General features: G+C 41.4%; 2 protein-coding genes and 1 gene segment (V, D, J or C); 2 read left to right on the top strand and 1 right to left on the bottom strand.

The window, feature by feature from the left end:
- Positions 1-49: 49 nt before the first annotated feature.
- Positions 50-12,355, bottom strand: LOC110490446 (zinc finger and SCAN domain-containing protein 2). 5 transcript variants are annotated; one of them, XM_021563843.2, is made up of 13 exons: positions 12,238-12,355; positions 11,643-12,078; positions 10,362-10,564; positions 10,120-10,212; positions 9,900-9,995; positions 9,687-9,797; positions 9,388-9,517; positions 5,611-5,813; positions 5,442-5,522; positions 4,859-4,954; positions 4,659-4,769; positions 2,730-2,850; positions 50-2,459 (listed from the first exon to the last, which is right to left on the bottom strand). In XM_021563843.2, exons 3-13 carry the CDS (start codon positions 10,509-10,511, stop codon positions 721-723), a joined length of 2,931 nt encoding a protein of 976 aa, XP_021419518.2. In that variant the 5' UTR covers positions 10,512-10,564; positions 11,643-12,078; positions 12,238-12,355; the 3' UTR covers positions 50-720. The 5 variants fall into 5 exon arrangements, with proteins under 5 accessions (XP_021419518.2, XP_021419517.2, XP_021419515.2 ...); XM_021563842.2 differs by lacking the exons at positions 11,643-12,078; positions 12,238-12,355 and adding an exon at positions 10,879-11,182 and having other exon boundaries at positions 9,900-9,992; XM_021563840.2 differs by lacking the exons at positions 11,643-12,078; positions 12,238-12,355 and adding an exon at positions 10,879-11,181.
- A 536-nt stretch (positions 12,356-12,891) lies between these two features.
- LOC110490452 lies at positions 12,892-17,277 on the top strand. 2 transcript variants are annotated; one of them, XM_036944830.1, is made up of 7 exons: positions 12,892-13,520; positions 13,722-13,829; positions 13,999-14,055; positions 14,233-14,391; positions 14,502-14,658; positions 14,754-14,854; positions 15,914-17,277. In XM_036944830.1, exons 1-7 carry the CDS (start codon positions 13,509-13,511, stop codon positions 16,055-16,057), a joined length of 738 nt encoding a protein of 245 aa, XP_036800725.1. In that variant the 5' UTR covers positions 12,892-13,508; the 3' UTR covers positions 16,058-17,277. The 2 variants fall into 2 exon arrangements, with proteins under 2 accessions (XP_036800725.1, XP_036800724.1); XM_036944829.1 differs by lacking the exon at positions 12,892-13,520 and having other exon boundaries at positions 13,551-13,829.
- Positions 17,278-18,388: 1,111 nt separating this feature from the next.
- LOC110490451 lies at positions 18,389-20,273 on the top strand. The segment is given in 2 exon segments: positions 18,389-18,529; positions 19,685-20,273. Coding segments are annotated over 2 exon segments (378 nt in total).
- Positions 20,274-23,089: the final 2,816 nt, after the last annotated feature.

Genomic DNA, 23,089 nt, shown 5'->3' with positions numbered 1-23,089 from the left:
GCATACATCTAGTTTCCCTTGCTGTGAATAAAATAGCAAAACAAGAAAGTTGTGGCACACAATGTTGACTTTATTTGCCTTTATCCAACACCAACTGTTGTGCATATTTTTTGTAAAGGCGTCCGGCAATTATTGACTACTTTCAAAAAGAGAAATAAGTGAGTAGCTGTCAATTGACATCTTATGTCATTGGAATTTCAAACTATCCAAAAAAAGCATCACAAACAAATATGCTTTAATGACACAATCATTCATTGTTGGTATCTAACAGGACATATGTTTGTTTCTGCATGAATTAAGCCAGGCATTCTACCATTTGTCAATGTTCAGTCTAGGAAATCCTGGATTATGGGCCAAAATTGTCAAGTTTACAACAAAAAAAACAAGGACATGATTACAGCCAATGGCATGGCATTGTAGCTATCAATTTACATCTTATGTCATTGGAATTTCAATAACCTATCCAAAAAGCATCACAAACAAATATGTTTTAATGACACAATCATTAATTGTTATCTAACAGGAGACACTGCATTAACTAAGCCAGACATTATACTATTTTTCAATGTTCAGTCTATTAAGGGAATCCTGAATTCTGGTCCAAAATCTAAAGTCTACCACAAAAAATTAGAAATATTATTTCAGCTAATGGCAATTTGTCAGGATAATAAAACTAGCATTCCAGTCGGTGTCTATGGAAGGCAGCCACTGAGCAGTAAATCAACTCATTTTGGAGGAATTTCTCCTGCGACGGCTGGTGTGACTGTATTTCCTTGTCTGCTCAGATCGCTCTCCTGAGTGCAACCGCTCATGCGCCTTCAGAAGACGTGGTAACTTGAAGACCTTTCCACACTGGTCACAGGGGTGCCCCTCTGCCGTGTGGTGGACAATTATGTGCTCCTTCAGGTGCTGATTTAGCTTGTATGTCTTCCCACACATGTCGCAGTGGTAAGGGCGTTCGCCCGTGTGCAGACGTTTGTGACTGCTCAAGCTGCTGCTCTGTTTAAAGGTCTTGTCACATATGTCACATCTGTAAGGTTTTACAGAGGTGTGCGTAAACATGTGGGCCTTAATGAGTCCGTTGCTGCCAAACACCTTCTGGCAGACAGGGCATGGGATCTTGGGCTTGGGGCCATGGTCCCTTTGGTGTTTCTTCAGGTCAAACTCATAAACAAAAGTCTTTCCACACTGGGCACACAGGAACGGGCGGTTCCCAATGTGATAGCCCATGTGCCTCTTCAGCCCACTGGGATGAAAGAAGCGCATCCCACACTGCTCACAGATGAACGGGCGCTCCATGGTGTGCCAGCGCTCGTGGACAGACAGCTTGTATTGGGTTGGGAATCTCTTCGGACAATGAGTGCAGGGAAAGTTATTTTCACTTGCATGAGACTGGATGTGTATTCTGCAATAGAATGCTTGGCTGAAGCCCTTTCCGCAGATGGTGCATTTATGTGGTTTCGCACCCGTGTGGATGGGCTGATGATTCTTCAAGTCAGCCTTTTTCCGAAAGCCCTTGTCACACTTTTCACACTTAAATGGCCGCGCTTCAGAGTGATTTTTCATATGAGTGGTCATGCCTCCTAAGGACCTGAAGGCCCTGCCACACTCAGTGCACTTGAAAGGTTTCTCTCCTGTGTGAATGCGGAGGTGATTTTCCAGCTGAGACGGATAGACAAAACTCTTCCCACACTCCTGGCAAATGATGGTTGCCTCTGGGATTTTCCTCTTCGAGGGTACCGTTATTCTTTGCGGCTTGGGCAGTCTCCTTCGGATAACAGCCCTCTCAAAGAGATTGGCTTCTGGTTCCTGACCCCCAATTTCCACACTGCTTCCAAGACACGTGTCACCTGACCGGATCTCCTGGTCTACATCATTGTTTTGTGGAAGGGGTGGCAAGGAAGGGAGCGAAATCGAGTTACTTGCAATGTGGGAGACCCACTGGTGGACACTCGCTAGCTCGACCGGCTGGTTATCTGGCTGGTTCCCATTGGTGACTGTGGCAGGGCTGACAATATGTGAAGGAGAGGCTTCGGTGATGAAAGTATTCATCAGTGTTGCAAGCTCTTTGTGTCTCTCTGTTGGCGGCATGCTCTCTACTGTTGGTGCCCCTCCCACTGGCCTGCTTACACTTTGAGGAGTAGGTGAGACTATGTCGTTCTTTGACATTGCATTGTCTTCTTCACTGTCGACTACTGAATTTTTCACCCGACCTCCGTTATCCCTGGCATTCTGCTCTTCTCTCTCCACAGTAGTTACTGCTCCAGCGTGGTCCGATTCAACTGGCATCATTCCCAGATCCTCCAAGTCACTGAAGGAGGCAGGGCTCATGATGCTTAGAGCGGCTTCTAATGATTCCGTTGGTTCGTAAAAATCTGTCTGCATGGACTGCATTCCACAGGTTAAGCGGAAAGACAGCGAGGACAGCACACAGTCCCCTACAGAGGACGTGACAGGTACTGAGAAAAAGGGACAAATACAGAAAAATCTATGAATATTTTATATTACACCACATTCTGATTGTTTGAATTTGAAAGTATTGGGCATGTTTAGATTAATACCATTTCAAAATAATTAAAATTCCTGTAAATACAGCTGGTTCAAAGTTATCAATAGATTGAACCATGGCAGTTTGACCAAAAGGGGAAACTACATTGTTCTTTGTTCAACTGTTGATAATTCCACTGAACATTAACATGGAGAAGATATACTAATTAATGTAACCCTACCCAACTGAATCTTATTTAGCAGGTTCTGGTGCTGGAGGAGGATCTTCAGGTGCTCAGGGTCAGACACAGACTGTCCACACTCCTCCAGGTCAGAGGGGGCAGCACTGATAATGGACGCTATCTGAGAAGGAGAGGTAGAAGCTAAGATCAGCAACCAGGGGGTTTCTTAGAGTGCGCAGGATCAAAAATACTATGGCATGTGTTGGCACGTATACTAACGTTCAAAGGTTTAGGGTCACTTAGAAATGTCCTTGTTTTTGAAAGAAAATACGATTTTTTGGTCCATTAAAATAACACCAAACTGATCCGAAATACAGTGTAGACATGGTTAATGTTGTAAATGACTATTGTAGCCGGAAACTGATGATTTTTAAAGGAATATCTACATAGGCGTACAGAGGTACATTAACAGCAACCATCACTCCTGTGTTCCAATGGCACATTGTGTTAGCTAATCCAAGTTTATCATTTTAAAAGGCAAATTGATCATTAGAAAACCCTTTTGCAGTTATGTTAGCACAGCTGAGAACTGTTGCTCTGATTAAAGAAGCAATAAAACTGGCCTTCTTTAGACTAGTTGAGTATCTGGAGCATCAGCACTTGTGGGTTCGATTACAGGCTCAAAATGGCAATAAACAAATAACTTTCTTCTGAAACTCTTCAGTCTATTCTTGTTCTGAGAAATGAAGGCTATTCCATGTGAGAAATTGCCAAGAAACTGAAGATCTCGTACAACGCTGTGTACTACTCCCTTCACAGAACAGAACAAACTGTCGCTAACCAGAATAGAAAGAGGAGTGGGAGGCCCCGGTGCACAACTGAGCAAGAGGACAAGTACATTAGTGTCTAGTTTGAGAACCAGACGCCTCACAAGTCCTCAAATGGCAGCTTCATTAAATAACACCAGTCTCAACTTCAACAGTGATGAGGCGACTCCGGGATGCTGGCCTTCTAGGCAGAGTCGCAAAAAAAAAGCTGTATCTCAGACTGGCCAATAAAAGTAGAAGATTAAGATGGGCAAAAGAACACAGACACTGGAAGATTGGAAAAAAAGATTGGAAAAAAAAGTGTTATGGACAGACAAATCTACATTTGAGGTGTTTGCATCACAAAGAAGAACATTCGTGAGACGCAGAAAAAAATGTAAGATGCTGGAAGAGTGCTTGACGCCATCTGTCAAGCATGGAGGAGGCAATGTGATGGTCTGGGGCTGCTTTGGTGGTGGTAAAGTGGGAGATTTGTACAGGGTAAAAGGGATCTTGAAGAAGGAAGGCTATCCCTCCATTTTGCAACGCCATGCCATACCCTGTGACCGGCGCTTAATTGGAGCCAATTTCCTCCTACACCAGGACAATGACCAAAAGCATAGCTCCAAACTATGCAAAAACTATTTAGGGAAGAAGCAGTCAGCTGGTATTCTGTCTATAATGGAGTGGCCATCACAGTCACTGGATCTCTTGCCTAGTAAAATAAAGGTTACACATCTCAACCATATTGAGCTATTGTGAGAGCGTCTTGACCGTATGGTACGTAAGAAGTGCCCATCAAGCCAATCCAACTTTTGGGAGGTGCTACAGGAAGCATGGGGTGAAATCTATTCAGATTACCTCAACAAATTGACAACTAGAATGCCAAAGGTCTGCAAGGCTGTAATTGCTGCAAATGGAGGATTCTTTGACGAAAGCAAAGTTTGAAGGACACAATTATTATTTCAATTAAAAACCATTATTTATAACCTTGTAAACGTCTTCACTATATTTCCTATTCATTTTGCAACTCATTTCATGTATGTTTTCATGGAAAACAAGGACATCACTAAGTGACCCCAAACTTTTGAACGGTAGTCTATATAGTTGTCTAACAATGTCAACATTAGATATGACTGGTAAATTGTTAGTTATAGACTTGTTTTTTTTACCAGTTTATTACCTGGGAGAGATCTGGCACAGATAGCAGTCGTTCCAGTCTGAGGACCAAGCCTCCCACAAGGGCCTGCAGTGCTGTGTCATACTTGGAGCCATACTGTGTATGGAACTCCTCCTACACGGAAGGAAAGAAAAAGTTAAAGTCAGTGTCTATGACATGACACAGTGGACAGTGAGAGAGGAAAGGGAGAAAGCCTGCTGAACCTGGAAGAAGTGCTTCCTCTCATAAGGGTTTTTCAGCAGGGTTTGGACCAGAGCCACAAAGTTAGCCTGCGACTCCTCCACTTCTGCATCTTGCTGCTGTAACACAGATTAGGTATAATTTGATACAAAGTACAGCCACTTCAGCCATCAGAATGATGTTACTAAAAAGAGGGGTATTGAGTGCATGGGTGACTGGGTTTGTAAAAGTCACAAGTCTAGCCTGAAAACAACTTTTATCCCTTACCCTATCCATGTTTGCACTTTGCAGATCTATGGAATCAGATGAGTGACAACAAAGCAAGACAGATGGCAGAAAGCTCCCACAACCCCACTAGAAGGTGTTAACACTTGTATGTCATTTCAACTTATCCAGTCCCCTCAGATCTGTACACTACAGAGCTAAAGGCTATTTTCAAATCAGATTACAGCGCATATTTGACCCTCTCTTAAGTGATGTCGCTCCAGCCTTGGTTTTTCTGGTTTAATGGTATCGAGTCATTCTTGAATATGTTGTGTTACATGTGAGTTGTTCACTGGTATGGGGCGGAATTTCCACATTTTCACACAGGAGAAATATTCGTACCCCCAAGATGTTCATCTTTTCCAGGAGACGTTGGATGTCCTGAAGGTTGGGTGGGTCCTTGCGGAACAACTCCAAGATCATCTAAAATAATGGGACAAAATTGTATATGATTTTTCTAATACACAGTTTCAAAACCACCCCTCCCATGACCACACAACATGTCACTCACCCTTGCTCTCAGGCCCAGGATGAGTTGAGCCCTCTGTTTGTAACTCAGCAACTTTGGAACAGCTTCAGTCACCACAGTTACAAATTCCTCGACCTTCCCATAGTGCATCACATTTCGTTGATTCACCACATGCCATACAAAGGAATACATCAGCCGCAGGGGAGAAACCAATAGTCGCAAAGAAGAGAGAGGAAGTGGGGGACCTATAGCAAGACGATAGGACAAAATGTTAGCTTGTGTGGCGTCATCCTCTTCCTTTAGCAACAATATACCTCCAGCAACATGGCTAACTAGCTAGCAAACTTAATTTAGAAGGCAAGCCGAAACGGACATTAGCTTTATACTTAGCTACCCATTAAAGATAGTCGCTAGCCCTCTGCAGTGACTTGGGTCCAGCCAGGTTCACATTTGTAAAATTGGTTAGATTGCTAGTAAGTGTCATATAATGTAACCTACCAGTACTGGCTGTACTCTTCTTGACTCGTTTGTCCATCCCGGAATGTTACCAAATATGTACGATAAGCAGAAATCTAACAGTAAAGGTAACTAGCATGGTAGACAGCTATCATCGACTCACTGACGATTTTTTTTGTGTGAAAATGGTGACAACAACGGGACAGAGGGAAACGGAACCAAACCCAGAACAGAGTTTTGACCGGACTATTTTACAATAAGATTGGCAGCATAACAACATTACCGCCACCTATCGTGCTGGAATAAGAGGCGCAAGTGAATCCTTCTGCTCTTTTCTTGAAATTACATTTTAGGTAAAAACATGAATTTCATAATTTTTCCTGTATAACGTTATATATCTGGATGAGTATTAATCTTTATTAATGAACTTTTGTGGCTTAATACAATCTTTAAATGTATTATAAAAAGTAATCGCACAAGACCATTCTAGCATACATTTAGTTTCCCTTGCTGTGAATAAAATAGCAAAACAAGAAAGTTGTGTTACCCAATTTTGACTTTATTTGCCTTTATCCAACACCAAATGTTGTGCATATTTTTTTGTAAAGGCTCCCTGCAATCATTGACTACTCTCAAAAAGAGAAATAAGTGAGTAGCTGTCAATTTACATCTTATGTCATTGGAATTTCAAACTATCCAAAAAAAGCATCACAAACAAATATGCTTTAATGACACAATCATTCATTGTTGGTATCTAACAGGACATATGTTTGTTTCTGCATGAATTAAGCAAGGCATTCTACCATTTGTCAATGTTCAGTCTAGGAAATCCTGGATTATGGGCCAAAATTGTCAAGTTTACAACAACAAAAAACAAGGACATGATTACAGCCAATGGCATGGCATTGTGACGAAGTTAAACTTGTGTCAGAACAATAAAACTAGCATTCCAGTCGGTGTCTATGGAAGGCAGCCACTGAGCAGTAAATCAACTCATTTTGGAGGAATTTCTCCTGCGACGGCTGGTGTGACTGTATTTCCTTGTCTGTTCAGATCGCTCTCCTGAGTGCAACCGCTCATGCGCCTTCAGAAGACGTGGTAACTTGAAGACCTTTCCACACTGGTCACAGGGGTGCCCCTCTGCCGTGTGGTGGACAATTATGTGCTCCTTCAGGTGCTGATTTAGCTTGTATGTCTTCCCACACATGTCGCAGTGGTAAGGGCGTTCGCCCGTGTGCAGACGTTTGTGACTGCTCAAGCTGCTGCTCTGTTTAAAGGTCTTGTCACATATGTCACATCTGTAAGGTTTTACAGAGGTGTGCGTAAACATGTGGGCCTTAATGAGTCCGTTGCTGCCAAACACCTTCTGGCAGACAGGGCATGGGATCTTGGGCTTGGGGCCATGGTCCCTTTGGTGTTTCTTCAGGTCAAACTCATAAACAAAAGTCTTTCCACACTGGGCACACAGGAACGGGCGGTTCCCAATGTGATAGCCCATGTGCCTCTTCAGCCCACTGGGATGAAAGAAGCGCATCCCACACTGCTCACAGATGAACGGGCGCTCCATGGTGTGCCAGCGCTCGTGGACAGACAGCTTGTATTGGGTTGGGAATCTCTTCGGACAATGAGTGCAGGGAAAGTTATTTTCACTTGCATGAGACTGGATGTGTATTCTGCAATAGAATGCTTGGCTGAAGCCCTTTCCGCAAATGGTGCATTTGTGTGGTTTCGCACCCGTGTGGATGGGCTGATGCTTCTTCAAGTCAGCCTTTTTCCGAAAGCCCTTGTCACACTCATCACACTTAAATGGCCGCGCTTCAGAGTGATTTTTCATATGAGTGGTCATGCCTCCTAAGGACCTGAAGGCCCTGCCACACTCAGTGCACTTGAAAGGTTTCTCTCCTGTGTGAATGCGGAGGTGATTTTCCAGCTGAGACGGATAGACAAAACTCTTCCCACACTCCTGGCAAATGATGGTTGCCTCTGGGATTTTCCTCTTCGAGGGTACCGTTATTCTTTGTGGCTTGGGCACCCATCTCCTTCGGATAACAGCCTTCTCAAAGAGATTGGCTTCTGTTTCCTGACCCCCAATTACCACACTGCTTCCAAGACATGTGTCACCTGACCGGATCCCCTGGTCTACATCATTGTTTTGTGGAAGGGGTGGCAAGGAAGGGAGCGAGATCGAGTTACTTGCAATGTGGGAGACCCACTGGTGGACACTCGCTACTTTGACCGGTGGGTTACACGGTTGGTTCCCATTGGTGACCGTGGCAGGGATGACTATTTTGACTATCTGTAAAGGAGATGATTTGGTGAAGGAACTACTCATCAGTGATACAAGCTGTTGGTGTCTCTGTGTTGGCAACATACTCCTTACTGTTGGTGCCCCTTTTGATGGTGCCCCTCCTACTGGTCCGCTAACACCTTGAGGACTAGACACGCTCTCTGGCAGTGTATTGTCACGCACTGCATTTTTCACCCCACTTCCGCTATCCCTAGCATCCTCTTCTCTCTCTACAGTACTATCTTCTCCAGCATGTGGCGAGTCCTCTGACATCATTCCCAGATCCTCCAAGTCACTGAAGGAGGCAGGGTTCATGACGCTTAAAGCGGCTTCTAATGATTCTGATGGCTCATCAAAATCTGGCTCCATTGATGGCCTTCCACAGGCGAGGCGGAAGGACAGCGAAGACAGCACACAGTCACCCACAGAGGAAGTGAGAGGTACTGAGAAAAAATAAAATATATAAAAAATATTTAAGTACATCACAGTTAAGGATATTCTGCGAATTAAAAAAATACTATGCTTTTTATTTCCATTCCTGTTTAAAAAAAATCATAAAATGGTTCATAATGAACTGAAAGGTCCCGTATGTAGTTTTGTGTGTGACCCAACCAAATGTACATAGAAATATGAGTTATAGATCTGTCTTTCTCATTGTAAGCAAGTCTGAAAAGTGCTATATCAGTGTTATGCATGCTATTTCTATGCCTTCCATCCATAAGTTTAGTTTTTTAATCTTTTTATTTAAGGTTTTGTAAACTAAATTCATACAGCTAAAAATATTATATTCATGATCATTGAAAATATATTTCACAGTGGTTTATATTGTACAGCCATTATTTAAATTGCTTGTTTTGTCACTAACTGAAAGTAGAAGAACACTACAGAATTTTACCAACTAGGTAATGGCTGAGCAATTTCTCCACATTGTACTTTTAATTATAGATGTCAAAAATAAAACTTGTAATGTTCTTTGTTTATCTGTTTATAAATCTACTGTACATACACAGAGAGGATAACAGATAATGATTGAAGTAGAGACTCCAAAGCTTTCTATGGACTGTTTTCAAGCCTACCATTTCTGTTTAACTGGGTTTTATTTAGCAGGTTCTGGTGCTGGAGGAGGATCTTCAGGTGCTCAGGGTCAGACACAGACTGTCCACACTCCTCCAGGTCAGAGGGGTCAGCACTGATAATGGACGCTATCTGAGAAGGAGAGGTAGAAGCTAAGATCAGCAACCAGGGGGGTGGCTTAGCATGTGAGGTCAAGACAATAATATGGCATGTGTTGACATAAACTGTTATCTAATAATGACAAAATTAGGTATGATCAGTGAACTGTTAGTTATAGACCTGTCATGCACCAGTTCATTACCTGGGAGAGATCTGGCACAGATAGCAGTTGTTCCAGTCTGAAGACCAAGCCTCCCACAAGGGCCTGCAGTGCTGTGTCGTACTTGGAGCCATACTGTGTATGGAACTCCTCCTACAAGGAAGGAAAGAGTGACAGTATCTGAGATAACCTACCTGAATGACGAGCCGCTGAAAGCAAGTCAAACGAAAGGGACAGAGAGAAAGTATGTCGAACCTGGAAGAAGTGCTTCCTCTCATAAGGGTTTGTCAGAAGGGTTTGGACCAGCGCCACAAAGTTAGCCTGCGACTCCTCCACTTCTGCATCTTGCTGCTGTAACACAGAATGTGAATAATTTGATACAAGTATAACTTATCTGGTTATCTGAATTGAGCTATTAAAATGAGTAGCTGTTACAACCTTTGAATGTATGCAGGAGAGAGAAAAATATTCTTACCCCTGCGGATGCACTGATGTTCATCTTTCCCAGGAGACAATGGATGGCCTGAGGGTTAGGTGGACAATCCTTGCGGAACATCTCCAAGATCATCTAAATAATGGGAATCATGGAGATATTGAGTAAACTTGCAGCATCCCTGCCCTCCTTACACACATACAGTTTCTACTGGCATTGATATACATGTGTCAATCAAAGTATAATCAACTACTCCTCCCATGACCACACAACACGTCACTCACCCTTGCTCTCAGGCCCAGGATGAGTTGAGCCCTCTGTTTGTAACTCAGCAACTTTGGAACAGCTTCAGTCACCACAGTTACAAATTCCTCGACCTTCCCATAGTGAATCACATTTCGTTGATTCACCACATGCCATACAAAGGAATACATCAGCCGCAGGGGAGAAACCAATAGTCGTAAAGAGTAGAGAGGAAGAGGGGGGCCTATGGAAAGAAGACGGAACCAATAAATATTTAGGCTGTACTGGTTGTTGCATAACAAAAAATCATATTCGTCTACAACAAAATATTATGATAAGACAAAACCACAGATGAGAGTTAGAATCTTTGGTTTTACTATATTTAGCAGCAACATTTAGAAAGAAAGCCAACATGATATTAACATGAAATTAATGTAGTTAGCTATATTAGTAAGTTACTTTACAGTTCACTTGGGGCTGACTGTATGTTGAATTTGAGCTACTCTAGCTTACGTTAGCCAGGGTTAATAGCACGTTACTTTTAGAAACAACCCCTACCCGTACTGGCAGTCGCTTTGACTCGTTTGTCCATGATGGAAAAGTTGTTATCAAAAGTATGTATGGATAATTAACAGCATACAACTGTATATCAACATGCAATAAAATAAATGTGGAAATGGAAACAACAACCGTACATTCGGAAAGTAATTAGTGTCTCGTCAGCAACACTAGAAAAGTATTTCCGGGTCAATGTTTCGGGAAATTTCAAAATAAAAGTAACCATGTAATAGTACAAAAGTAATTCACCTCTATTTCAGTGGCGATTTTAGCATGTACATCTTGGTGGGGCAAACACATTTTATGGGAGATGCATGCCAGCAAAGCCACTACACAACTCAACACTAAACAATACATAAATTGCACTATAGCGGTGACAAACAGTGCCCACAAACTGTTAGGGCCTACATAAAGCTGTCCCAACAGCAGTCCCGACACCTTAGCACTGCTACACCTGGCTTTCAGCGAAGCCTTGTCTGTCAGCGAAACAGTTAATTCAGACTCATTTACTGCCTTTTAAAAAAACATAGCTGATATGGCTGATTTGCTTAAACAAATGTGATTTCTACTGACAATTGAGATGTACAAACTATGGCAAAAGGGTAGGACAAGCGGATAAGAGGCAATCCGTAATTTCGATTAAGACATTAATGAGCGAGCGACGACAGACGTAGTCAATATAACTATTTGTTCAGCCTTTTTGAAATGTGCAGCGACTGAATTCACCCCTAAAACCGCTGCCATTTCTTCCGGCGCCATTTTACCATTTTACCACATCTCCAGAGGTGGTCTGAAGAAGAGGGGATGGGGTTGAGCAAGCAGGTGGCCGAACCTTACTAGTCACAGGATTTCATCTGGAGAGAGAGGGGAGAAAGAAGTCAAGGCATAGGGTATTTCTGTGTGAGTGGAACCAGTGGACTCAATAGGCTGAGTGAATGAGATGTGGATGTCGTCAATCTTTGTTTCAAAGTGGTTGACAAAGTCGTCAATCAATATCATATCCAGTGCCATGATATCGACCAGATGTTAAACCACTGTCAAAGTTGATGATGAATTTAGGAGCTTCTCCAGGTTTCTGATGGTATCAGGCTAAATCATTGTCAATGGCACTACTAGCTTTACAGCTGATCGTGGCAGACTCTCCAGATTGTGCCATGGCAACTGCAGGAGTCTGGGTCAATAAAATGTCACCTGCATAGCCTGGAAGAGATAAAACAATATGTTTGCAGTCTTTGATTTAGATTAAACCTTCTTTAGTTCAAATATGGATATTTGAATAAATAATTGTTGTTTGAAATAGGATAATGATATTAAAATCGATAGCTTTAAGGTTAATTACTGAAGTAATTCCGAACTTACCATTTGTGTACAATGCATGGACCATGATAGTTACGGAGATAAAAGTCATTTTTGTCTTATGTTGTGTTGCTTCTGTAAAGGACACATTTAACTCACAGGGCTATAAACACTTTAAGACCACTGAAGCATGTGCTGTCAATGCAAATTGTCTTCATATGCAAATAGCAAACAGTCTGATGATACATGACACCTGTGATATGAATGCTGTTGACAAATCATCAGTGAGATTACCAGAATTTTTGTGTGGTTTATTTATTCATAAAAAATCAATACTGTCCAATATTGTAAGACAGACACTAATATAAAAACATTGTCTAGATATATTTTTGTTCACTTTCGAATTATAGTATTTCCCTTCCCTTGTAAATACATCTGGCCCCTATTGGCTCCTAACGTCATACACAGAAAAATGTACTTTGTTAAGTAACCTTGTGTGTGCCTGATCAAAGCCTTACAAAGAGTAACAAGTGATTTGTCACGAGTTGTACTTTCATCCTCCTCCATGTTGTCTGACTATGTGCAACCACTCTCAACGAGCAGCTTTTGTTGTCTCTCGCTCTCGCTCGCTCGCTTGCACACACACACACACACACACACACACACACACACACACACACACACACACACACACACACACACACACACACACACACACACACACACACACACACACACACACACACACACACACACACACTATGTGACTGAGTGACAGTGGACTGGTACACAATACTGTCCTTGTGCCGTACACAAAAGGTCAGATGAATCAAAGCATATGAATCACAGACAGCTGTCTCTCCTCTCAGGCTCTCGGACTCACTTCTAATCCACATCACAGCCAAATATCCTCCTCATTTTCTTGGATACTACACTGGATATTGATTCACAATCGTTTTGATAACATTTATGATAAATATTTAGCTGGAAATGTTAGCGAAACAGCACAGAGACGTTTTGTGAGATGACGGCATGGTGCTTGAAGAGGCTCAGGGCAGGTTATGAATGGATAGGGGACTACAACTCTTAAAAAAAAACGTTTTGACCCCATTTAGATAGAACACAAATATCAAACAAGTAAGAATTTCTAAAATGTGTGCGTGCGGGTGAGTGTATGAATGGTAGTGACAGACAGTAGTGCCCGTAGGCGGCCCTTATGACACTAGTCAGCCGGACCCTGGTCTATAGTATTCACATATCATCATGACAAGTCCTCTACCTGAAGGAAGAAACATTGGATTTCAAGTCTTCCTTGTTAACTTCTCAAGTTCCATATGAAGAGCAAAGTGAGTAAAAATCCATATTTTTATGTATGATATTATTATCAAATTTTCCTGAATATTTTGTGTTTTTTTTTTAGAATGTTTCTAGAATTAACTTGAGGTTTGATGAGAAAGTGAAGCCATATACAAATTCAGAAAAGAAAACAATGTACGGAGAGGTTGGGAAAGGAAAATCTTCCCTTTCTGATGTGCTTCCTCTGTCAGATTCGGACGACTACGTGTGTCCTCCTATTTCTATTCACAAGTCTTGGAGTATGCTCAGGAGGATTTGGGAATCCTGTAACAGATGATGTGAGCAAGCTGATCTTATTGGTAAGAACTTCTACATCTAACCTGAACTGTACTATACAAAATTAGTCTGGTGATTGTTTATGGTTTATTTAATCATAAAAACTACTTTAAATCTTTTCTTTTGATACAGAAAATGGGCCAAAACTTGGCAAAAAATAAATGACCAAATAATCCTAATTTATTTTTACAGAAACACAATGTTCCAAAGGATTATAACATTTCTATACATTATATTCCCAAAGAGAGGGTGAGTAGAATTTATCAAAAACAAAACATCATGCAGAAACTTTTTCACAAGAGAAGTTGCGCTGGGTGGTCTTAAACTTTGGCAGCATTTTTATTGATGAACATTTTTGTTTTATTTGGAATCTGTAGAATGGAATTATATGTAACCAAGTCGGTTTTCTCCCTTTTCTTACTCCAGAGTGGTGTGTGCTGGGTTCTATTGAATATCTATCCACTGGAACAAAGCCTCAGGGAACTGGCCCGGGTGTTTGGTGCCATTTCTTCCAACAAAGATAATATTATGATCTTCATCACCATGCTGCAAAATCTACGCTTCAAATTTGATCATGAGGAGCTGGTAATGCCTGTCAGTTCTGCCAGTAGATCCAGTTACTGTAGACCCAGTTTATTGACTGTATTAAGTGGTGCAACCATCCTGATGTTTACTTTGTTTGTCTGTACTTCCAGGAGGCAACAATGCAAGTCTTTAAATGCCACTATAGGGCGGTCAAATGGCCATCTGGGCAGTATTTTGACTATATCAGAGACATTTTGAATTCTGCAGCTCAGGGAGAAGGAGGATTCCGCTGTGTGCCTCCACCCTGCCCTGCCCCTACTACACCAGGTAAGAAACACGCCCAAACACACAGTATCAATTTAGCCCCAACATACAGCATTCACAAGTCTCTTCCTCACAGAGTGTGTTGTTTTCTCTCTCAGGAAGTGAAGCACAGGACCATGAACAGACTCGGTCAAGGGGGAGTCTGCTGTCCCTGCTTCCGATCCCAGTCACAGCCTGCGTGTTCCTCATTGTGTGGATGGTAAGTTAACAATGTGGATGGCTTGCTCAGGCTGTATGACAATGTCTGGTCCAGAAGACCTACAGGGTATGCAGACTCTTGTTTCAGCCCAGCACTACTACTACGTACCTATATCAACACTAATACTAACCATCAAATGTGTTAGGACTCACCAACAAACTAACATGGTCCAAGCACACCAAGACAGGCGTTAAGAGGGCATGACAAAACCTATTCCCCCTCAGGAGACTGAAAAGATTTAGCATGGGTCCTCAGATCCTCAAAAGGTTCTACAGCTGCACCATCAAGAGCTTCCTGACTGGTTTCACCACTGCCTGGTATGGCAACTGCTCGGCCTCCGACCGCAAGGCACTACAGAGGGTAGTGCAAACGGCCCAGTATATCACTGGGGACCAAGCTTCCTGCCATCCAGGACATCTATACCAGGCGGTGTCAGAGGAAGCCCCTAAAAATTGTCAAAGACTCCAGCCACCCTAGTCACAGACTGTTCTCTCTGCTACCGCACGGCAAGTGGTACCGGAGCGCCAAGTCTAGGTCCAAGAGGCATCTAAACAGCTTCTACCCCCGACCCATAAGACTTCTGAACACCTAATCTAATGCCTACCCAGACTATTTGCATTGCCCCCCCCCCCCCCCCCCCCCCCCCCCCTATTTTACGCCGTTGCTACTCTCTGTTGTTATCATCTATGCATAGTCACTTTAATAACTCTACCTACATGTACATATTACCTCAACTAACCGGTACCCCCACACATTGACTCTGTACCGGTACCCCCCGTATATAGTCTCGCTATTGTTATTTTACTGCTGCTCTTTAATTATTTGTTGCTTTTATTTCTTATTCTTATCTGTATTTTTTTAAGTGCATTGTTGGTTAGGAACTCGTAAGTAAGCATTTCGCTGTAAGATCTACACCTGTTGTATTCGGCGCATGTGACTAATACGATTTGATTTGATACTTGGCTAGAACAAAAGCCTGCACACTGGCTCTCCAGGACTAGGACTGAAGAGCACTGGTGTATGGTTTTAGATGCTTCAACATGATACTCTGTTCCACAGATTCAATCTAGAAGAGGAGGCTCCCCAGAGAGTAACCCAGAGAGAGGCCATAGAAGGCTGTCCACTAATGTGGAACGGACCATAAACATCCTTATTCCACCAGTCACCAGTACAACTGACACACCAATAATGGGGGAAGCCTGATCACCACTGAGGGAGCAGATGAAGCCAACATCAAGAACTGCATAGAGAGCAGAAAGCTCCTCCCCTGAACAGGTGTCACTCTGAACAGGTGTCACTCTGAACAGGTGTCACTCTGAACTGGTGTCACTCTGAACTGGTGTCACTCTGAACTGGTGTCACTCTGAACTGGTGACACTCTGAACTCGTGACACTCTGAACTAGTATCACTGATTCTTCTTGGGTGATATCCCTGAGAGAACGGAGCTGAAATCTCTTATTTAGTATCTTTGACATATCGGAGCTGATATCTCTAAAATATAGAGGTCTCACTTAAACAAGGGACAACGGTGATAAGACAATCAACTGCTTACTCGAACTATATCATTTGGTCTGTCATATATTTTGACACAACACCATGTATCACAGCTTCCTACCTTGTCTATCTCTGTCTAATCAGAGATTTTGACATGTCAACATATCAGAGACATTCTCCACCGAGACTGGACTTTGTTGTGGCCGAAAGATCTATTGCTGCTGTGTGGCCACAGAGTGTGTGCTGTCTCACCCCCTCTTTGAGTCACATCATCAGTGTGTGTGCGACTACAGTATGACAGTTTAACTGCCAGCTGTGTGTGTGTGTGTGTGTGTGTGAGAGCTACCCTGCTCTGGATGATCTCAGTGAGGGCCATAAGAGGGGCTTGTTCTCGCCACAAAAGAAAAGAGCCGTAGGCTGAAGGAAATACCAGTTCCATGCTAACCGACAGATTCATATGAATCAAAAACCGTTTGATCCTCAATCACCAGACAGCAGGAAATCAGGATTCTCTGCCATCTCCTCTCAGGCTGCACTGTCACACGCATTATGAAGCCTTCTCACTGGGCACAGACGTCAATTCAACGTCTATACCACGTTGGTTCAATTTAATTTTATTGAAATGACGTGGAAACAACTTTGATTCTACCAGTGTGTGCCCAGTGGGTTAGGACTAACTGATTTCAAGCATAAGTTATGGCTGCTTTTTAACAGATACAGATACAGTTTCTATACTTGATTCCCTCAGAACCTGCAGTTGGTCTCAGCTGTAGCAGGACAGTCACTGTGCAGTCTGGGAGGTTTTTTGTACAACTCTGTATCACTGTGTGAGCACCTAGACACTTTGTGTACATAGTGTATTGTAGATAGTGTATGCAGTGTAGTGTAGTGTAGATAGTGTATATAGTGTAGATAGTGTATATAGTGTAGGTAGTGTATGTAGTGTAGATAATGTATGCAATGTAGATAATGTATGCAATGTAGATAGTTTAATATGTAGATAGTGTATGTAGTGTACAGTACATGTGTCTCATGTTTGAGTCCAGCATCATTCACAGTCTCATTCACAGATCTCACGGTCAGTAATCTGCTCATGAAAATAGTTAATATAATGTTAGAAGATCACATCCATTTAAATCAGACATTTGGTTGAGGTCCATATGAGGACTTGTTTTGGGGGGCTGAAGTGATTGTAACTTTGAAGTAATGTTGAGGTCATGACACCTTTTGTTTAACTTCTGTAGCGCTAGCTTTGCATATGGACAGATAATGTGTTTCAAAACTTCAAATGATTTTTATATACACTTAAAGACCATGACAAATACTGTAAGTCATAACCATGATGATGATGATTATGGTCATGTGATCTGAATGATTGCTTTCTAACCATATTGGAACATGTAACAGTTGACCTCGTCTAGTGACCAGTGTTCCATGTCACTGTCTCTTTCCTCTCAGACACTGCAATCTGACTGAGGGAGGTTTTTGTACAGCTCTTTATCACTGTGTGAACACATTACCACTGTGGTAACTCTGACAGTAGTAATCTCCTGCATCTTCAGCCTGGACTCCACTGATGGTCAGAGTGAAGTCACTCCCAGTTCCACTGCCACTGAATCTAGATGGAGTCCCAGACTGAAGTGTTGTAGCATAGTAAATAAGGAGTTGAGGAGCTCCTCCAGGTTTATGTTGGTACCAGGCTAGATAGTTATTTCCATTCACATTACTGCTGGTTTTACAGTTCAGAGAGACTGACTGTCCTGGGAGAACAGCTTTCACTGCAGGAGTCTGAGTCACAGTGTACTGTCCACTGGATTCTGAAGAATTGAATAAAAACATTTATATGAATGAAATATTACATATAGTAATGAATAGTTCTGAATATAAATATTATTATTGATATACATTACTGTGGTATAAATTTAATACATTTTCAACAATAAATTTGGAAAAGTTTCACCTTGAAAGCAGCAAGCAAGTGTCCAGATGAAGATGGTGATAAAAGTCATGGTTGTTGTGGGTTCTGTTGTCATGAAGGACGGCTCTCAGTCATGAAGTGTTCAACTCACAGGGGTATAAATGCTCTAAGAGCAGCGGGGCAGAGGCATTATGCAAATGAATGTTTCAAAAGTATTTCCGTTTCCGGACTTTTGGTAGCGGCACCAGACTAGATGTTGGAAGTAAGTAAACAACTAAATTAACTGTTTTTTTCACCTTTTGATCTTGTGAGTCAATTTCTCTATCAATTTAGCCTTGATATTGAGGATATTTTTAAATACTTTTTTTTTGGAAGCAGAAAGCTTAAATGATAAGAGTTATTAGTCTACATTTGAGATTAGTTGTATGAACAAACATACTTCACCTATTAGGGACTGTACAAGAAAAAGTAGGTTTTGCTAAATGTAAGGGAAAACAAAACAAAAAACGATTCATTTAAAATGAAGAAGATAAAATGGTATTTGGCAAGTCTTCATACCATAGTAGAGTTAATGATTTGAACCACAGTCTAAAGAAATTCAGCTTGCCAAACGTGCATTAAGTTTTTGTACCAGCAGTAATAGGGAATGTATCACTGTGGTACACTTTTGGTAGCGGCACCAGACTAGATGTTGGAAGTAAGTAACAAGATATCTTGATATTTCTTTCTGGTTACACTTATTAAGTATATTATTCTTCAACTCTGTCTCTATAAAAATATTGAGATTTTAGATTTTTTTTTAAATCTATCCATTGCTTTGACTGAGACTTCTTTCAACAGTTTATTGAATCAAAATGTTAAATTGTAGGCATTTATTTCTAAGTCTTATTTGTATGATTGCAGAATACAAATCTTAATTCTGGTATAATAACTATTTCACAGTATTGGATATAGTAGTCATTATTGTTGCATTGAGTTCATGGTTACCTTCACTGTTAGTGTGAATACAAAGCTATGTTTGTAACAGACTTCATGATCTACCATGGTTGATATTTTATAAAAATGTATTTACGCTCTAAGTCTGCAAATACTATGAATCTGAGTAGGCTACTCTGATCAGATCCATTCCTAAACAATATCTGTATAACTGACACTATGACTAATAGCTCTAGTTATTTAACCACTTTATACTTGTTCGGTTCATAAATCTGCTTTGTACCATGTTACTTTAGTGTTTTCTCCACATGCTTTAAACAATCTAACTTTTATATTCATATTTAGAAGGCATTTCCAATTAACAGTGGGTTAACTGCCTGTTCAGGGGCAGAACAACAGATTTGTAACTTGTCAGCTTGGGGGTTTGAACTTGCAACCTTCCGGTTACTAGTCCTTAATTGATGTGTTCTGTTTGTTCCAGGTAACAGTGCCCCCACCCTCACCATCCTGCCCCCCTCTAGTGAGGAGCTGTCCAGTACAACAATAGCCACACTGATGTGTCTGGCCAACAAGGGCTTCCCCTCAGACTGGACCATGAGCTGGAAAGTGGATGGGACCAGCAAAAAGCAGGAGACCAGTCCCAGGGTTCTGGAGAAGGATGGTCTGTACAGCTGGAGCAGCACCCTGACTCTCACTGCCCAGGAGTGGACCAAGGCAGGAGAGGTGACCTGTGAAGCCCAGCAGAAATCCCAGACTCCAGTTACCAAGACCCTGAGGAAGGCTGACTGTTCTGGATAGGACCCACCAGTCCCAAACCCCTATGGAGCGAGGCTGCTGGTTCCTCTGCTTCGACTCTGTTCTGAGATCAGATGTTCTCTGTCTTATTGATCCCTGACATGTAGACCAAAAGGGGGCTTTGCTTGAGTTTATGTGTCAATCCTCTCTGTAGACTGAGGTTGTATCAGTGTTAGATTTGATGTGTTCTGTTTAATTACTATTAGATACTGTAGGAATGTTTGCTTTGATGCTTTAATTAATGGATGAAAATAAAGATTTCCGTTTTGGACAAAGATTCTTGTTGCTGTCAATAATTACATTTTAGTCTTAAATGTTGAATGAAATAGAAATAGATTCATAAAACCCATCAGACCTAAATGTCATTGCTTCGTTAATTAGGTTTTCACTTTAAATTAGATCGTCATCAAACTGTAGTTCATAGTAACACAAGATACAACGATGTTTACAGATTAACAGAAGGACGTTCCACATGTAGCAGATGGTACTTTTTATTAATATTTTCGGAATGTTTATGACCTGCTTGACTTCTAGACTTATAAAGACAGTAATCTAACATGTTATTGCTATCTTGGACTCTCACCAATGTGATCATGCCTGCATTTAACTCAAATAAATAATAACGTTGTCCACAAAATATTACAAGTATCACAGCTTCAACATAGTCATAGAGTCTTCTCTACCTCTATCCCCCTGGGGACAGAGTGACCATCTGGTGACACTGCTGCTCTATTCTGGGACAAGCAGAAACACCCAGCCCTGTCTATGTAAATCTCAGTTTCACTCCCACAGTTCCCAGTCTAGTTTCAATTTCACTGCCTGGACTGGGCCAGATGTGAGTGGGTGAACTAGTTTTACTGTAACGTCTATGGTGGACTAAAGGAACGGGACTTTCTTACACTGAATAAACCAGCATGTAATAGATGACATATCAGATGGGTATTACTAAAGACGGGTATTGACAGTTACTGACGTGTCAAATGTCTGAGCTCCACATATTTTTACTTTCGTACAGGGGAAGTGGGGGCGGAAATGTTTCTAATTTTAATTTGCAAATGTTTTGACTTCTGTAACTCGGTGGGGTTACTTTTTATGTTCACACTTAGGCGTCATGACAATATAGCAATAATCATCTGTAATTTAATCAGGATGATGATGATGATGATGACAGAGAACATTGTATCTGAATGATAATCATATTGTCACATGCCAGAGATGACCTCCTCTACTGATCAGTGTTCCTTGTCACAATCTCTGCCCGCTTAGCACCTGCGGTACGTCCCAGCTGTAGCAGTAGTCACTGTGCAGTCTGACCGAGGGAAGTTTTTGTACAGCTCTTTATCACTGTGTGAACACATTGGGATTGTGGTAACTCTGACAGTAGTAATCTCCTGCATGTTCAGCCTGGACTCTACTGATGGTCAGAGTGATGTCACTCCCAGATCCACTGCCGCTGAATCTAGATGGAGTCCCAGACTGATGAGTTTAGGAGTTCCTCCAGCTTTTTGTTGATACCAGGCTAGGTTAGTAACTCCACAAATACAGGTGTGCCAAGCTTGTAGCATCATACGCAAGAAGACTCAAGGCTGTAACCACTGCCAAAAGTGCTTCAACAAAGATCTGAGTAAAGGGTCCGAACACTTACGCAAGTGTGATATTTCAGTTTTTTAATTTATAAATTAGCAAAAAAAAAAAAATGCTTTTGTTTTGTCATTATGAGGTATTGTGCGTAGATCGATGAAAAAAAACAACATTTAATCAATTTTAGAATAAGTCAAGGGGTCTGAATACTTTCTGAAGGCACTGTACATAGGAAATGGTTAGAGCTAGGTTTAGAGTGAGTAGATAGTTAGTTGAAATGTTACTAATAGTCTGTAGAGCACACTTTATTTGGATAGTCCAGATATTCCATCGGAAAATACTCTACAGATGGTCATACGATCAACAAACTATCTGTTGACAAGCAACTGCTGGTCAAGATTACAGTTAGGGTTAGGTTTACAATAAGGGTAAGGGTTAATGTTAGGGTTAGGGTAAGGGTTAATGTTAGGGTTAGGGTAAGGGTTAATGTTAAGTTTAGGGTAAAGGTTAAGTGTAGGGTTAGGATAACGGTTAAGGTTAGGGTTAGAATAAGGGTAAGGGTTAATGTTAGGATTAGGATAAGGTTAGGGTTTGAGATAGGGTTAGGGTTAGGTTTTGTAGATAGTTAGCTGAAATATTACTCATAGTCTGTAGAGCATTTACCGATGGACTATCCAAAGAATGTTTTAACTTTATATTGAGCATTTTATGGTTTGTTATTTACACTTTGGAGAATGATGAACATAATAACTTTGTTATTACATTTAAAAAACTATTTGACGAGTATTTATACGGTTTGAGTTTATGATTGAAATCCCAGCCTAAAGAAATTAAAGTATTTAAACTGGGTGGAGGTTGTTGCAGTAATAGGGATTGCACCACAGTGGTACACTTTTGTTAGCGGCGCCAGACTAGATGTTGGAAATAAGTGGCTCACAAGCTCTCTTGATATTTATGTCTCATCACATATTTAGTATTTCACTTTCTTAAACGCTGTCTCTATTAAAACATTACTATTTGAGGTATTTGTATCTGAAGAATATACAGTTGAAGACAAATGTTTACGTGTACTTAGGTTGGAGTCATTAAAACTCGTTTTTCCACTACAAATTTCTTGTTAACAAACTATAGTTTTGGCAAGTCGTTTAGGACATCTACATCTACATCTATCAATTGACAACAATTGTTCACAGATTATTTCACTTATAATTCACTGTATCACAGTTCAAGTGAGTCAGAAGTTTACATACACTAAGTTGACTGTGCCTTTAAACAGCTTGGAAAATTCCAGAAAATGGCTTTAGATGCTTCTGATAGGGTAATTGGCATCATTTGAGTCAATTGGATATGTACCTGTGGATGTATTTCAAGGCCTACCTTCAAACTCAGTGCCTCTTTCCAAACGCCTGAAGGTACCACGTTCATCTGTACAAACAATAGTATGCAAGTGTAAACACCATGGGACTAAACAGCCGTCATACCGCTCAGGAGGAGTTGCGTTCTGTCTCCT

This window comes from Oncorhynchus mykiss, chromosome 15 (assembly GCF_013265735.2).
Source record: "Oncorhynchus mykiss isolate Arlee chromosome 15, USDA_OmykA_1.1, whole genome shotgun sequence".
Classification (NCBI taxonomy): domain Eukaryota; kingdom Metazoa; phylum Chordata; class Actinopteri; order Salmoniformes; family Salmonidae; genus Oncorhynchus; species Oncorhynchus mykiss.
This window is presented reverse-complemented; position numbering and strand designations above follow the sequence as displayed.

What these genes read in the sequence shown, in the direction of transcription:
- LOC110490446 (XM_021563840.2), bottom strand. Translation starts at nt 10,912, where the DNA reads ATGGACAAACGAGTCAAAGCGACTGCCAGTACGG. An exon ending in CAAAGCGACTGCCAGTACGG is followed by an intron (nt 10,565 to 10,878) that starts GTAGGGGTTGTT and finishes TTCTTTCCATAG; the next exon opens with GCCCCCCTCTTCCTCTCTAC. An exon ending in AGAGGAAGCACTTCTTCCAG is followed by an intron (nt 4,770 to 4,858) that starts GTTCAGCAGGCT and finishes CCTTCCGTGTAG; the next exon opens with GAGGAGTTCCATACACAGTA.
- LOC110490452 (XM_036944829.1), top strand. Translation starts at nt 13,704, where the DNA reads ATGTGCTTCCTCTGTCAGATTCGGACGACTACGTGTGTCCTCCTATTT. An exon ending in ATTATATTCCCAAAGAGAGG is followed by an intron (nt 14,056 to 14,232) that starts GTGAGTAGAATT and finishes TTCTTACTCCAG; the next exon opens with AGTGGTGTGTGCTGGGTTCT. An exon ending in TGTTCCTCATTGTGTGGATG is followed by an intron (nt 14,855 to 15,913) that starts GTAAGTTAACAA and finishes TCTGTTCCACAG; the next exon opens with ATTCAATCTAGAAGAGGAGG.